Source organism: Laccaria bicolor, genomic scaffold (assembly GCF_000143565.1).
Source record: "Laccaria bicolor S238N-H82 LACBIscaffold_1 genomic scaffold, whole genome shotgun sequence".
NCBI lineage: Eukaryota > Fungi > Basidiomycota > Agaricomycetes > Agaricales > Hydnangiaceae > Laccaria > Laccaria bicolor.
The window spans coordinates 2625528-2640494 of NW_001889872.1; the positions used below are offsets into that span (position 1 = coordinate 2625528).

General features: G+C 48.4%; 5 protein-coding genes across 5 annotated transcripts; 2 read left to right on the plus strand and 3 right to left on the minus strand.

Moving 5' to 3' along the window:
- Positions 1 to 328: 328 nt before the first annotated feature.
- Positions 329 to 2277, plus strand: LACBIDRAFT_301690 (uncharacterized protein; the record flags this gene model as incomplete). Its single annotated transcript, XM_001873572.1, has 4 exons — positions 329 to 1111; positions 1172 to 1488; positions 1551 to 1828; positions 1904 to 2277. The coding sequence occupies 4 exons, from the start codon at positions 329 to 331 to the stop codon at positions 2275 to 2277; spliced, it is 1752 nt and encodes a 583-aa protein (XP_001873607.1).
- A 465-nt stretch (positions 2278 to 2742) lies between these two features.
- Positions 2743 to 3383, minus strand: LACBIDRAFT_301691 (uncharacterized protein; the record flags this gene model as incomplete). The annotated part of the gene is made up of 4 exons (XM_001874208.1): positions 2743 to 3002; positions 3056 to 3169; positions 3217 to 3252; positions 3302 to 3383. The coding sequence occupies 4 exons, from the start codon at positions 3381 to 3383 to the stop codon at positions 2743 to 2745; spliced, it is 492 nt and encodes a 163-aa protein (XP_001874243.1).
- A 202-nt stretch (positions 3384 to 3585) lies between these two features.
- LACBIDRAFT_227985 (ribulose-5-phosphate 3-epimerase) lies at positions 3586 to 4644 on the plus strand (the record flags this gene model as incomplete). The annotated part of the gene is made up of 8 exons (XM_001873573.1): positions 3586 to 3691; positions 3750 to 3762; positions 3817 to 3842; positions 3891 to 3973; positions 4026 to 4086; positions 4138 to 4281; positions 4337 to 4472; positions 4530 to 4644. The coding sequence occupies 8 exons, from the start codon at positions 3586 to 3588 to the stop codon at positions 4642 to 4644; spliced, it is 684 nt and encodes a 227-aa protein (XP_001873608.1).
- Positions 4645 to 5010: 366 nt separating this feature from the next.
- LACBIDRAFT_301693 (glycosyltransferase family 32 protein) lies at positions 5011 to 7514 on the minus strand (the record flags this gene model as incomplete). Its single annotated transcript, XM_001874209.1, has 5 exons — positions 5011 to 5266; positions 5321 to 5428; positions 5480 to 6702; positions 6749 to 6999; positions 7052 to 7514. The coding sequence occupies 5 exons, from the start codon at positions 7512 to 7514 to the stop codon at positions 5011 to 5013; spliced, it is 2301 nt and encodes a 766-aa protein (XP_001874244.1).
- Positions 7515 to 7707: 193 nt separating this feature from the next.
- Positions 7708 to 10275, minus strand: LACBIDRAFT_301694 (pyruvate kinase). Its single transcript, XM_001874210.1, has 13 exons — positions 9927 to 10275; positions 9856 to 9877; positions 9739 to 9798; positions 9603 to 9677; positions 9509 to 9549; positions 9415 to 9459; positions 9276 to 9365; positions 8709 to 9221; positions 8648 to 8656; positions 8480 to 8597; positions 8196 to 8429; positions 8035 to 8141; positions 7708 to 7986 (listed from the first exon to the last, which is right to left on the minus strand). The coding sequence occupies exons 1-13, from the start codon at positions 10026 to 10028 to the stop codon at positions 7804 to 7806; spliced, it is 1599 nt and encodes a 532-aa protein (XP_001874245.1). The 5' UTR covers positions 10029 to 10275; the 3' UTR covers positions 7708 to 7803.
- Between the last annotated feature and the right edge of the window lie 4692 nt (positions 10276 to 14967).

Sequence of the window (14967 nt, forward strand, 5' to 3'; positions counted from 1 at the left end):
TCGGGGCGGCTGGGGTACATTTGGCCATCTTAGTGGCCATGGTCAGCGCATTCACGCGGATTTCGAACGGATTAACTATGAAAAGATGTGGAATTGTAGTTAGTAGAGTACGTCCCTTTGTCGTTGGTTATAGGTATGTGACTGGGCATATCAGAATCCAAGCTTGTTGTAGGCTTTCGAGCACGATCCTCGACGGTCTTGATTTGCTTTTTGAATACTTCATCAGTACTTCACTGTCTTCACACGCCTAGTGGTGCGCCAGTTTGTATTTGCTTGTCCGGGTGATCTCGCTCGCAACTAGTTCGCAACCACGTTACTGCTACCAGTGATGGACATGGAGTCTACCTCATCTTCAAAAAAGCGCAAGGACCCGCTGCCGGCTGTTCATGGACCAGAATATCAGAAGAAGAAGAAGAAATTAAGTGTGCTAAAGCGCATGATTGATGCAGTTGCAGCTGACCCTACAGCCTCCAGCCTCCTAATTGCATCATTTACTTCGGAGGGCCAGAGGATCTTTGTAGGTCATATGGCAGCCAGGATCCTTCCCAATCTACCACAAGATGATGTTGCTTTGCTCCTGCCCCAGCACGAGTCCGATATTTACAGCAGCCTTCTGCAAGCTTGCAGCAATGCAGAGCAGCTCCCGCCACCGTTGAAATCCATTCTAGATTCTCTGAAAACTGCAAGGAAGGAGCGGAAAAGTGCTCGAAAATCACTCATCCAGGCACTGATGTACACCGGTTCGGGGAAAACACAGCGAGTGCTGCGTATGGAAAACACCGACGTGCTTCGTGTTGTGTCGCTCCAAAAACCCTATCCTCCTTTGAAGCACTGGATTTACGATAGTCCCCAGATCGCGGAAAAATGGGAGAAAAAACTTCAGCAGGACCCACAGCCAGACCCCCGGCTTTGCCGGCGGCCTATGCATCTCCTTGACCCATCACAGCTAAAATTCGACATCTTACCTCATCAAAGTTATGTTTTGCGCACTCCAGAACCCGATAACCGGCTGGTTGGAATAGTTCTGAGGGACTTCTGTCCTGCTGATGACCTTCTGGATGCTCTGCACGATATCATCCAACTGTCTGTGGGTGCCCGCAAGAGCATTAGGGTAAGCCTACACATGCTTCACCATCCTTTCCTTGATTGAAGCTGTCATGTCAGCTTGAAGATCCAGGAAATCTTGTGCAAATTGGCTATTCAGCAGGTGCCCGAAAGCGATCTGGATAAAAAGACAAGCTCCGCATTTGCATTGTTGTGGAACTTATGCAAAATCATCCTCCCGAATGAGGTGATTGAAGACTTTGATGCATTCATGAGAAGGGAGGATATGGTTCATATGGGTGCCCCGGAGGATGCAGCTGGACATGCTATTGGGATGGGCCCAGCACTTGGATCATACACAGTGCATGTTGGGGATGTTGGCTTTGAATTCCATGATGTTGAGATGGCACCTCCATGTGGGGTTATGGCACAAAACTATGCTCGGTAGGCATATCATTCGTTTTGAATCTTACGGTTTTTTACAGCTACTGATGTATTGAAACCAGTGCAATCCATACTGAACAACAGCCACACAAATGGGCTATTTCATTGACAATCCGCAGCTCATTTGGCCCTCGACAAGGAGGGGATTTTTATTTCAGCAGATATGGTGTGCGAGTCCAAAGTGCAGAAAATACTTTGGTCTTATGGGACCCAACGGAGGAACATGAAACCAGCCTCCAGAACATCTCACCATATGAAGATTATCCATCATCTGTCCAGACTGGGCTTGCCATTGTCACCCCAGATCGTTTACCAGGAGTCTGGGGGGATTACAAGAGAGGTATGCTGAAACATGCAGATGCGAGCAACATCTTGAAGATGCATGGTGACATTGACGAGGAGTCTTAATCGGCAGGAAAGCAGTTCAGACTTCTCACACTCGATCTTCATGCCGAATCCGGGCAGCTCGCCCTCCGCGAAGCCGGTCTTTACGACGAGTTTAAGAAGTACGCTCGTCCGGAGGGTGATGCACTCAAAATCGTCAACCCAGCAGGTACCGTCTTATGGGATGAGAACGGAGGCGACGCCCCACTCACTTTCGAGACCGCTGGTCGTCCCGAAATCGATCGGATTGATCTGCGGAACATCCTCTTGAATTCACTCAAACCACCCCGACGATTTGAAGAGGATCATCTTGGAGAGCAAAGACGGACTCATTCCTCGCACGCTATACATGCTACCCACCGGCACTCAGTGGAATTCCCATCCTGGAGTGACCCTCATAGGTGATGCTGCTCATTTGATGACACCATTTGCGGGCGTTGGGGTAAACGTTACCATGCTCGACGCCCTCGAGCTTACACGTGCGATTATCGCTCATAAAGACGGGCGAGAGGGAAGCTTTGACCTTGCTGCGGCGATCCAAATCTACGAATCTTTTACGTTCGAGCGAGCTGAACACAACTCACATAATACGCGGAATAGGATGCAACAGTCCTTTAGCCGCGGGGGCAGTGAGGTTATGGCGAACATGATGCAAGCGTTCCACAGCGGCGGCCTACGGTCTGGATCACAGAGTTGAGAACCTGAGTATACTACATTAAAGGAGTGAACTACATTATATACGAAGTCTGTCCACGAGCGTCTGTAGCTGCGAGTAAATACGAAGTAGTGGAAAGATTTGAACGAATGAAGGTATAAATATCGATTGGGTATCAAATGTTCCATACATGATGGAGCTACTCCACAGAAATTTTACAGTGTGATTGCTGCGCCGAGCAAAGCACTGCCAACGACGGTAACAAGACCGACGATTAGGCTGGATTGGAGGCCATGGATAGGGAGTGCAGCACTTGACTTGCCCGTTGCCGCGCTTGCTTCAGAAGCAGCTGCGGCTGTGGCAACAGTGTATACCGAACCAAATTTGGACGTAGCGACACCAGCCCCCGAGGTAGCAAGGGTGATCGCGTCACCGCCAACGCTAGTGACGATGGTGACTGCCTTGCCGCCGATAGCTGCACGTCAAAAGTAAGATCATGAAATAAAAATGGAGGGGTCAAAGACTGACAAGTAACGGTTTGAAAGACCTGTCCAGCTTCACTGGTGATGTCCCCGCCTATGCTACCAGCCACACTTGTGACTTGACCAGCAACGGAAGTCACCCCACTGGCTACGGCGCCTCCTATAGTTGAAGTTGAGTTGGAGTAGAAAGTGATATTGGAGACGCACCTGCGCTTGTGATAGCGGAAACGACACCGCTGAGGACTAGGAAATTTGTGAGAAAGATGATGTAAAACGAGTGCAGATGGCATACTTTGACGTTCCTCAAGTTGAGGAGAGGCATATACGGAGACAGCAGACGCGAAGAGAATAGTGAGGAATATTTTTGCGTGCATTTTGAATAGTAAGAAAGAAAGTGGATTGCTTTTTTATAACATTTGCGTTGCATTTGCGCGGACTCCGGAGCCCGCGTTGCTACGCATGGCTGTGATTGATGGCTATGCGAGTGTAATCTAATCTCCGATGGCTATGTTTGATCTAATCAAATCTAATCTCCATTTTGTAAACTATCTAATCTTTTCATTTTGCTCCAACACCATGCCTCGAGCGATCATCTCTCCCTCCGTTCTTGCCTCTGACTTTGGCCAGCTGACCGCGGAATGTAAGCGCATGATTAAGGGAGGCGCAGAATGGCTCCACATGGGTGTGCACTACTGCCCTTTTTCCTACTTACACCGTTGTCCTAACCACTTGTCCCCTAGACGTCATGGATGGGTGACTATATTCCGTACATCACATCCATTCTCATCTCACTATTCTAATTGCAAGTCATTTCGTACCAAACATCACAATGGGTCTGTGTTTTGATATACACCACCCTGGCCCCTGACCAATTTTGCCAGGCGCACCCATTCTGTCCTGCGTTCACAAGGGTGTTCCAGGCATATTTATGGACTGCCATATGATGGTCGCCAAGCCAGAACAGGTCATATTCCATACAACAAATTCTCTTCTTCTCTTTTTCATCCGTAGGACAGTGGGTAGATGACATCGCAGACGCAGGTGGTTCATTGTACTGTTTCCACATCGAAGCTACCTGTATGTGATGCTGTTGCCCCTATCACTGATCCATAACTTATGCGTCTCAAGCCGACCCTGTCTCCCTCATAAACACCATACACAAACGCAACATGAAAGCTGGCGTTGCCATTTCGCCTGATACTCCCTCAACTGCTATCACAGACGAAATTGCCAATGCTGCAGACATGCTGCTTGTTATGACTGTATACCCCGGTTCGTCTCAAGTCCACCTCTTCATTGCGCCTGCTTTGCAAACCATCCCTACTAGGACGCGGCGGCCAAAAGTTTATCGAAAGGTGTGTTCCAAAGGTTGCTGAGCTTCGAGCCCGCTTTCCAGAGAAAGACATCGAAGTTGATGGTGGAGTTGGTCCCAACACAATCGGCATTTGCGCTGATGCTGGTTGGTCTTTTTCTATTAGTTTCCGGAGGACTATTGTGATCAGAGTTTGTACAACAGGAAGCAATGTCATAGTTGCAGGCACAGCCATTTTCGGATCGGAGAACCCTATGGAGGTCATTCAGAGGTTGAAAGACACTGTCAACGCAGCCCAAGCACAGAGCGGTGCTAAGTACTAAGATTAGTAGCGGGTATATATCATTTAGAATTCTACATGTGAGACGAGACTGCCAACAGATAGATAGTCTGCTTGTTGATTTATTAATGGGGTATAGAAATTACCAGTGCATCGTAACGTTTACATTAACATAAGTGAGTACTAGTGGTTACTTGTTGTGATCGAGTGTTACGTTGGAACGGCAGGGCGTGGCGAGGGAAAAAAACAATGAATGTGCCTTACGCGAAGCGAGCAAGCGAGCACTGTAGCATTGACTTTCCTTGAGGGGTGGCGTCATAAGTAGGTGTCATTGTCCAGTCGTGACATGTCCATAGGCAAGAAAGAGGTCCGTCTTCCTCAACGTATTTCTTTCGCTTCCATCTTTCAGTTACCAATGAATCCACTCCCCATACATGTTCGGCCGCTCCCCTCGGATATAGGACTCGAATGTTCGCTTCAGCACTGTGGCCCAATCTAAATCGCGTCTGTCGTCCTCTACATTCTCCCCTCCGTCCTCGGGAGGAATGGCGTCAGGCCCACTCGCTGTAGTAGCTGCTCGAAGACCCTGACGGGCTCTACGTTCGCCTTCCTCGAAGCGCGGTCCAAGATCAGGCCAATTCCGCGCAGGATCAAATGGTTTCCACCTGGGGGATCCGATAAACAGGTCGATAGTGTGAATTGTATCAAGGAAGATTTACCAGAAGTTGTGGAAATGGTATGAGAAGGCGCCTCGGAAAAAGCCATCAAAACCAAGTGCCTGAGGAGCTGCACTATCCGTCGGAGGCGTATCGAAAAACTGGTCAAAGCTGAGTGGTTCCATCATCAGACAAGTCAAGAAATCAGTTGAGGGAAATTACCTTGTAAAAAATGGTTGGGGCGGGCGCGAGAGCTGGTACTCCTCAGTATTAAGCCAGGCAGAGTCAAACAATGCGTCGGGTAGTCTGAGAAGTAAACCCTCCAAGTGTGCTTCCTTGGTATACCGTGACACGGTCATTGGATGGAAGTCCAGATTGTTCCTTAGCGCAGTTCGAAAGAGGAATTTGCCCAGCGCAGAATTCTTGTTCAGCCGTAAGACCGCAGTGTTATACTTCTCCAACCGCGACCATCGGTACGCAAATGCGCCTCTCCATCCCCATAGTTCTTCCCAGTCACGTAGAAATATTGTATCTGCGTCGAGGTAGATGCCTCCGAACCGATGGCAAAGAATAAATCGCGCCATATCAGACAAAATGACCGAAAGACGATCATAGGTTGAGAGAGATTTGGATCCTGTGCGGTTCAACATATCGTCCTCTCCAGTTTTGCTTGCCTTCCTCGTCGCAGATGGTTCAGCGGTCGTCCCGTTGGGCCCGGTGATAAGACCTTCTTTGACTTTGGATGGGACATTGATGACTACCCCACCCGAATTAAACAGATCTCTCGACCGCCATTCATCTTTCAACTCTTGGACACCATCCAGTTGTTCCGTTGTATTCCACATCTTGAATTTAATAATGTCCTTAAATTTTGGATGCAGGAATGGCGATGCCCATGGGTTCAATCGTAGTTGGGCATACATATCGCGGACGGCAGATGGGTTAGGGACGGCAGCAGCAGGACCAGGGTTAATCCACATCCAGAATTGGGGACGACAGACCTTGTTGCTAGCGTGTAGATGAAGTCCAGTATTTTGCGTGAAGAGGAAGGACAGGAGTGCGAGATAGGGCTTATCTGTAAATGGCCCAGTCCAAAACATGTGGAAGATGCGAGGATGTTCTGGATCGCAAGGCGAGTCCAAAGTGGAGTGAGCTCGAGGGCGAATAGGTTTGGCGAGGCGGATCGGAGGTGTTTCCCAAGGTACACCGCGCTTTTTCGTAAGCCCGCTATCTGGGTCTGAACCATCATCAATTTTCGTTACCCCGGGGTCCGAAGCTTCATTAATGTCTGCCGTTTCCTCGTCCAAAGAGCGAGCGATGTGTGCGGACCTGTCGTCTTCTTCCACAAACACATATTTCCAATCATCAAATTTTCCCCTCCTTACACGCTTGCCGTTGTCAAGCCCAGCTCCAACACGAAGGACCTCTAAACAGTCACGCACAAACTGAATACTAATGAGAGAAGTTGATGACTAGAATAAACCCAATCACCTTCTTTTCAGAAAAGTCACAATGGTCCATCACAGTGTCTAAATCTGCGATGCTTCCGGGGGCCGGCCGCGGGGGGTATGCGACCATTGGTGGCTGAGCCTGGACATCCAGGTAAACTCGACGGGGACCCACACCTCGCGTATTTGTTGCATATGGTCCGGAAGGAGGTCGAAATCGGGAGGGGATAGATGGCCGTTGTGAGTCAAGGGCTGGGTTCTCTGGTGTCTTTTTGAGTTTGAGCTGTATCGGTACTGTTCGTAGTTCGGGTCAAATACGTCAAGGAACAGGAGTATGGTCACCCACTATTTCGCCGACTTGGGTAGTGTCCACTATCAATTTCCCACTGCCAGATTCGCTGCAGGTCCTCACGCTTGTATACCAGAGTGGGCTGGTCACCGGTGAAGGGTGTTGGCCATTGCTTAGCATGTGTGCCAAACCGTTTAGCTAGCGCAAAGGTGGCAAAGACTATGGCCATGATTGCAAGACATAAGAGAAGAGAACCCCTCTTGCGGCCAAAACGCGTCATACTAAAGTCATGAACACGCCGAGGATTCAAGACAAGAATACGAAGGCGACGCGTTCGCAAACCTGGGATGGCGACAGAGACCGGAATCCACCAAGGAGAGAGTTGGGCTCTTCTTGCATATTTTTCTTGAACGGCGGAGGAGGAGGAGGAGTATACGGGGAGAGCGTTGCTGATAGATAAACGACCTCGATGTAGACCATTCTGGCGTTGCGGCTTTGCAAAATACGAAGACGAGGCCATACAGCCTTGTGTAGGCGTAGAAAGGTGGGACAACCAGATGAATGGTGTCGGTAGTTCAGGGGCTCAGTGTTGAGTCGTTGAAGACGGCGACGAAGAAACGGTGGAGGCACCTTCAAAATAGCGATTTAGTTTCCTTGCTGAAATTTCATCCGTGAGATGATTGTTCGCTCCCCGATCGCCTCCAAAAGCGGCCTTTTGGCAAACTCGTAAAATATATCTTAGACTCTATAAACACTACTGGTACAATCGGGGGCACTTTCGGTTTTACATGCAATGTCCATGTGATGATCTACACAGAGCCGAGCGGCTGCAGCTCCAAATCGGCGCTGTCTGTGGGCACAGACAGGACACGTAGGGTGTTGGTATGACCCAGCCCACCCTTCCATCCCTGAACGGCAATGATCGTTGATCCAGGTGTGATGATGTTCAAGGCAAGTGCGTTGCGCAGCCCAAAGCGGATTCGATTGTCCACCTGGATTCGGATCAGCATCAGGACATGGGGTGTCTTGCCCGTACTCACGTCAGTCTGCCACTGGTGGCCTTCAATTCCTCTGGGCTCAGGATACCAGAAGGGATAGCAGCCCCGGTGCAAGTGGATCTGCCGAGAAGTTTGCTGGTTGCGAGTAACTAAAGTGGCACTTCAGTCCTGGTGCTTTGAAGATTCCATATGAAGATGCCTACCAGTGATGATTGGAACAGAAGGTCGATATTTGGAGATCAAACATGCAGTGTGTCCACTTGTGGAGAGGACGATGATAGCACTAGCACCCTGCTCGGAGGCAGCTGCTACGGCTGCGATGGCAACAGTCTCTGCGGTCTCAGTTGGCCGAGGCTGAATGCTTCGAATATCATCGAATAGGGGCGGGTAGCAGATGGCCGACTCAGCAAGAAGACAGGTTTCAGCCATCATGAGAACTGCAGTACGTATTAGCTTGTACTAGAAACCACTGAGAAAGTGAACTTGCCAGATTGAATGGGATAGTTGCCCTTAGCAGTTTCTCCCGACAACATAACACAATCGGCGCCGTCGAGAACAGCATTGGCTACATCACTGACCTCAGCACGGGTGGGTCGTGGGTTGTACTATTAACAAATTTAGAAGGGAATAAGCTGGCAAACAAGGGTGAATTCACTGTCATAGACTAGAAGTCATGTCAATCGGTGAGCAGACGAACAGCCAGCACTGAAGCGTACCTCGAGCATTTGGGTTGCGACGATAACTGGTTTTCCAGCAATGTTGGATTTAGCAATCATCATCTTTTGGGCAAGGAAGACTTGGCTAGCTGGGATCTCAATTCCAAGATCGCCACGAGCAACCATAACGCCGTCGGTCTCCTTCAAAATTTCGTCAAAGTTCGCGACACCTTGTTCGTTTTCAATCTTGACGATGATTTTGATGTTAGCACCGTCTGGTCCGAGAACTGTGCGAATATCCTTGACGTCCTGGGCTTTGCGGATGAAGGAAGCGAATATCATGTCAACTCCGTTTTTAACACCAAATAGCAAATCCTTCTTATCCTTGTCTGAAAGAGCTGGAAGGTCGACATCGGTTTTGGGAAGATTCACGCCCTTGCGGGAGCTAATGTTCCCGTTGTTCAGAGTGCGAACACGCACATTAGGGCCATCAATGGCGAGAACCAGGAGAGACAGAATGCCGTCATCCACGTAAATTAGTTTTCCAGGTGCCGTGACTTTAGGAAGATTGGTCTAGAAAGAATTTTCAGTCCACCATAAAGCGAAACAAGGAAGAGGAATGCATACATAATCAACCCACATAACCTGGTCATCACAAGCCTCGCTGTATTTTGGGTCGGTTGAGATCACAAACTCGTGACCGGCGGAAACAGGCCACTGATAGGACCATTGAGATGCACTCTCATGGCAAATGGATGTAACATACATCTTTTCCCTCTCTCGTCAGACCTGTGCGAATCTCAGGACCTTTCTACACGACTGTCAATTCCAGGCCGAGTCAGCGTCGTTCAAAAGCTTACTGTGTCCAAAGCGATTGCAACAGGGCGTCCTTGAGGATCCTCTGTATAGAGTCAGTCAATACCGGGGTGGTTCTTATGACACAGCGTAGCTTACGCGCGACCATCTTCCTGGTATTGTCAATGACGCTTTGATGATACTCGTAGGATCCATGGGAGAAATTCATGCGAACTGTCGGAACAAGATTCATTTTTTTTAGCAGAGGAAGACGAAACGCCTCATCGGCACTGACCAACATTGACACCAGCACGTCGAAGGTCAGCAAGCTTCTCAACAGTGTTGACTTTTGGACCTGATGAAGAGTTGAGGTGGTCAATGAGGCGAATAGGAATTTCAAACGGAGTTGTACCGATAGTGGCAATGATAGAAGTCTGTGATTTTTATGAGCTTCGAATTTTCATTGGATATGACAGTAAGTACCTTGCGGAGATATTTAGAGCTTTCTGTGGGTACAGGAACATTGGTGGTGCTCAAAGTAGAGTTCCACTCGAGCTGGGATCGGATACCATCGGATGGGTACATTTTTTGAGGAGTTGGTTGATGAAAGAGAGAGCAAGAGAGGGCGAATCGTTAATGGTTTGATTAAATATCTGGCGGAGCTAGAGAGGGAGGTGCCGAGTACTTGAATCGTGGTGAACGAAAGAGCCGAGTGAATCTGATAGGCTCACCACAAGAGTGAACGAGGCAAGTAAGCGCTTACAATCGTCAATCGATGGTAATTACAGCCGTTTTCATACTTATCGATAGGAAAATTACACGTACAGCCGGACTTTAAAATTTAGATAACTGAGGACCTGACGTAGATTTCGGTATGGCAGACCTGATTAGTACAAAATAATTCAGGAGGGCGGGTAGACTCTGAAAGAACACGTAAAGTCGGCAAAAAATCAAACTGAAATTTGAGGTCAAGGAGTCCGGCGAGAATCTGTTGTGAGCCTGACAATGGAAGTCTTGAACTGCTTTGAAAATATTTTAACGGATGTGTGTCGCCAGCCAGCACATGAGTGTCATCTTCCACAGATCTCGCTTTGACCTCGTAGACAGATCTGAGTTCCGATGCGGCTATTTTAAAGATCAGGCACGTTGCATCTTCAACGCACGCTCACCTATAAGTACTCGCTCAACGTTCAAGATAAGTAAGAGCATTGAGAGGTGTTGAGCCTATCAACAAGGTACAAGAACGTTCGATTCGATTGTCACAACGTTGTCCTTTGCAGAGTCGGCCGTCTTGTCCCATCCTTCCTCCGACGCCACGCGCTTATGTTGTTATTGCGACAACACATCAATTGACAGCGAAGGACAGAGGCCAAATTCCAATGGTAAGTTTTATTCAATGACAACGGGAGCGTCATAACATCGCAAAAGTACACTGGAACAGACTGGTAATGTTACATACAAACGAAAGGAACGAAGGAAACTGCCTGGTTCAGACCTTGTATATAATACCATCGCTAATCATCAACTCGTCGTTATCTGCCATTATCTTACACAACTCCGTGGCCTCCGCCGATCCGAAGAGCGAATTTGACGTCAGTCCTTCGTTGATGTGTTCTAGGATATCCTTCAAGAATCCCGTTTCTTCGTCTTGCATTTGCGTTCCGAAGACTTTTGCCATGCGAGAGCGGAAGAGCTGTAATCTGTTCGACACTTAAGAGAATTGCATAGGGGTACCAACAGAAGAGACTCACCTTTCAGGTCGGGGCTGCATGCTGTCAGGGGGTGCCAATGGAGCGAGGGTTTGCTGCAAATCGACATCCATGTTGACATCTTGACTATCATCCCCCCAGATAGGGTCTTCACTACGCTGTGCAGCGGGGACTGAGGGTGCCTCGACAATGGGAACTACGTTTAGTCTTTCCACGGCGGGAGCGTCAGCATCGTGTTCATCACCGGAATTTTCGCTCTCTTCATCGCTGCCATCAGCATCATCAGATCCTTTCTGTGCCGCTGGACCGTTGTTGAGTTTGCGCTTCTTCCTTCGCTGGCGCTTGGGAACCTCTCGGAAGAGGGCGAAGCGCATGATTTCCTCTGCTTGACGTGCATCGGTATACTCAACTTTCGTCGATAGACGGGCCTTGGCGTGTGCTGTAGCTAGCCGAATTAGGGTTTCAAGGGTACGCGCCGTCAGAGGAGAGGTCTAAGGAATTTTAACAACGTTAGTGGAACATTTCTAAGTGCCGAATTCTCAGTGGTGTCTTACTCTTTTCTTATTTCCTTCCATCTCTTCGTTTCGCAAACCAGCGTAGACTTGCACAATATGGTCCGCTGCCCCCTTAGTCAGAACAGGAGCAGCCTTGCTTTTAGCGTATTGAATGTATTTCTTTACAAAAGCCATGCTAAGAATCTCCTTTTTCTTCGGCTTGCTACTTCGAGTTTGTCGTCCTGTGGAATCCGCAAATGCCATATGCAACAAGGGATTGTACTTCTCAAATGGGCTGGTCTCCACAGCCTCGCCTTCTAGAGTGACGCCGGGCCCATCCACAGCAAGGGGTTGCGAAAGGCTGTCGTGACAGGGTGTACCTTCCTCAACACCAGGTGGTAGGTATCGATGCATACGCAGGACGTGGTCCGCAATCATTCGGTCTTTCTTCTCTTCGACGTCGTCAGTCACAATGAAAAGTAAGTCGAAACGAGACAGAAGAGAATCTGGCAACGCAATGTTCTTGTGAGGGTCTTTGTGGATATCATACTGAGAAATGGTTCAGTTTCCGCCTGGGAAGTGAGGAACGAACTAAAGACCTGCCTGTCCATATATTGGGTTGGCGGCGGCAACGACGCTACAGCGAGCGTTGAGACTGGTATGAATTCCCGCTTTGGCGATCGTGACTGTTTGCTGCTCCATTACCTCATGAATTGCAACTCGATCGACGTCGGACATCTTGTCAAATTCATCGATACAAACCACCCCTCGATCAGCAAGAACCATCGCGCCAGCTTCTAGCCTCCGCTCGCCTGTTTCTTTATCAGTGGTAACAGCAGCCGTTAGACCGACACCAGAGCTTCCGCGACCAGTAGTGGCAATGGCTAGCGGGGCAGTCCCAAGGACAAATCGGAGGAGTTGTGATTTTGCGGTAGAAGGATCACCAACCATTAACAGATTAATGTCTCCACGGATGTGGGTCCCGTTGGGCAGGTTTTTCTCCGCGCCTCCGAGCAGCAAAAGAAGAATGGCTTTCTTGATAAATTCGTGGCCATAAATCGAGGGTGCAAGAGATTCGGATAGCAGAGTGAAGATGTTTGAACGCCTCGAAAGTTGGTTGATGGTTCGGATGTCTGTATCTGTCAGAGGGGTCTGTGCAATACCACCTCCAATTTTTGAAGACAACAGGTTGATGTTGTTAGCCATCAGAAGAGACCTATATCATATTGTCAAGGCAGAGTTTGAGCTTGATAGATCGGAACTTACTTGAAGGCTCCTCCTGAACCACCACCGACACTGCGGTAAACACCAACCACTTGGATTCGATCACCAGGTTTGCATTTATCAACAAGGTCGTCATCCATGATTATGTCCGTGCTGCGAGGCAATTGGCCAGGAGGCGCGCGTTCCGGCATTTCTTGGATACTGATCCTTTGATGGTCTCTGAAAGTACAAAGACCATATTCTGTCTGTAGCGCGTGTCCATCATCGTCCGTTTGCGGAATGAGAGATGTGGTAGGTGGTAAGTTGGATGTAGATGATGTCGCGTCACGGTATTCGCGGTGATGGAAGAGATTGGTGTCGGGGCAATAGTGAACAGATTTTAACATTTTTGGCCGTACCAAAGAGCATCGGGTGATGATGCCTTCCAAAGATATCATCCTGCCTAAATGAGCCGCATGAAGCGAGCGAGGACTGACATGATGGTCACCAAATGATCCGCTGAAGCCGACACGATAACTTTTCGATTCTATTTCGTGTTTCTCTGGATTGTAGACGCGCTGAACAACTTGTGATAGAGCTTCGTCGAATGCCGGAAGAAAGTCAACCGGTTGTTTGAGTAGACCGTCTGCAGATTCACGGTTGTAGTCGCGTAAATCATCGATGTTGACGATAAGGCGAGTTTGATCCATTCGCAGCATGCGATGGATGTCGTCCTTGTAATTGTAGATTGGCGAATCCGACTCGAGAAACTCTTCGAAAACACGGGTGCGCGCGCGCATCTGGTCATCTTGGGGAATGGCATCATCAAGCATGGACATGATGGGCGTATGTGAGGACGGTCCAGCGTGGCTAAGAGCTAAGTTACTTAAAAATAAGGATGATGGGATGTGACGCGACGCGGCCGTCACACAATCACCTGACCCTGACACTCAACAATATTACAGAGTGCCAACGAACCACTTTTTCTCTGCTTGTAGCCATTAAATTGGTCACTCGCGGAGAGGTCTTGATTCAATACTTTTACGATTGAGACTTTTCAAATCCTCGCGGCCGCCCTAAGCAAGTGCCGCCATCAAGACCGCATAATAAAGGTTGCGATGGAGATAATGAGATCGAAATGGGTTCGTCTTCACTTGCTTTGCCTTTCTATCATCCAGTAGAGGTCCAGGTAGAGGAACAAAATTTGATTATGATACATGCATCTTCTAACGTACATCCAGGCTTATAAATCAATCCTGTCAAGAGACGCGGTCATTTATCGACACGAGACGGGGAAAAAAAAATTCAAGCCACGTACCCAAAGCTTAATAAGGCCATCCCAAGATGCAGTGATAACTTTTGACTGAATTGGCATCAGCCAATGGGGTTGCGGTGCACGTAGGAAAAAAGTAAGTGCTTACAGTTTCATGAGGTAACCATTCATGAGCAATAACAACCTTGGAATGTGCCTTCAGACGTGACTTTATGCGTCCCGTCTTCCAATCCCAAAATACGACGTTCCCTTCACCATCTCCACTGCTAATCCATTTACCGTCAGGTGAGAAGCCCACTTGACATGCGTAGCCCGCTACTGAGTGCCCAGCGAACCGTTTTTTGCGATTTTGCCTAAAATTATCTGTGCTATATATTAGGATCTGGTTATCGAGCGACTGCGCCGCGAAGTATTTATCTGTTAAAAAAATGAGATCGTAAAGACGAGAAAAAGAAACAAGAACATGACGAACTAGACGGGTGCAGTGTTACAGCTGGCATTGAATGCATGTGTGGCTCTGCTATGTATTTGATAACCACAGGAATGTCGTAATCCCAAACTCGAATTGTTTTGTCGTCGGATGTCGTCACAAAGCGTCTATTTTCATCAACAAATGTGATCGTGTTCACTGGTCCAAGGTGTTGATCGTATTCTTGAGTGATTTCTCCAGAATTCATGTCATACTGGTCCAATTAGACGTCAACAAGATTTAGTCTCAAATGAACTTACCTGCACAATCTTCTTGTCTGACATACCGGCGAGAAACGTATGTTGCTTATCCTCATCTGGATGAAAGCGTATGACGTATGGGATTTTTCCATTGCTGAATCGTTTTATGCATTGTC

Coding starts and splice junctions, on each gene's coding strand:
- LACBIDRAFT_301694 (XM_001874210.1), bottom strand. CDS start 10,028: ATGTACCCATCCGATGGTATCCGATCCCAGCTCGAGTGGAACTCTACT. Junction 9,460..9,508: donor TTGCAATCGCTTTGGACACA/GTAAGCTTTTGA, acceptor ACAGTCGTGTAG/AAAGGTCCTGAGATTCGCAC. Junction 9,366..9,414: donor TGACGAGAGAGGGAAAAGAT/GTATGTTACATC, acceptor TGGTCCTATCAG/TGGCCTGTTTCCGCCGGTCA.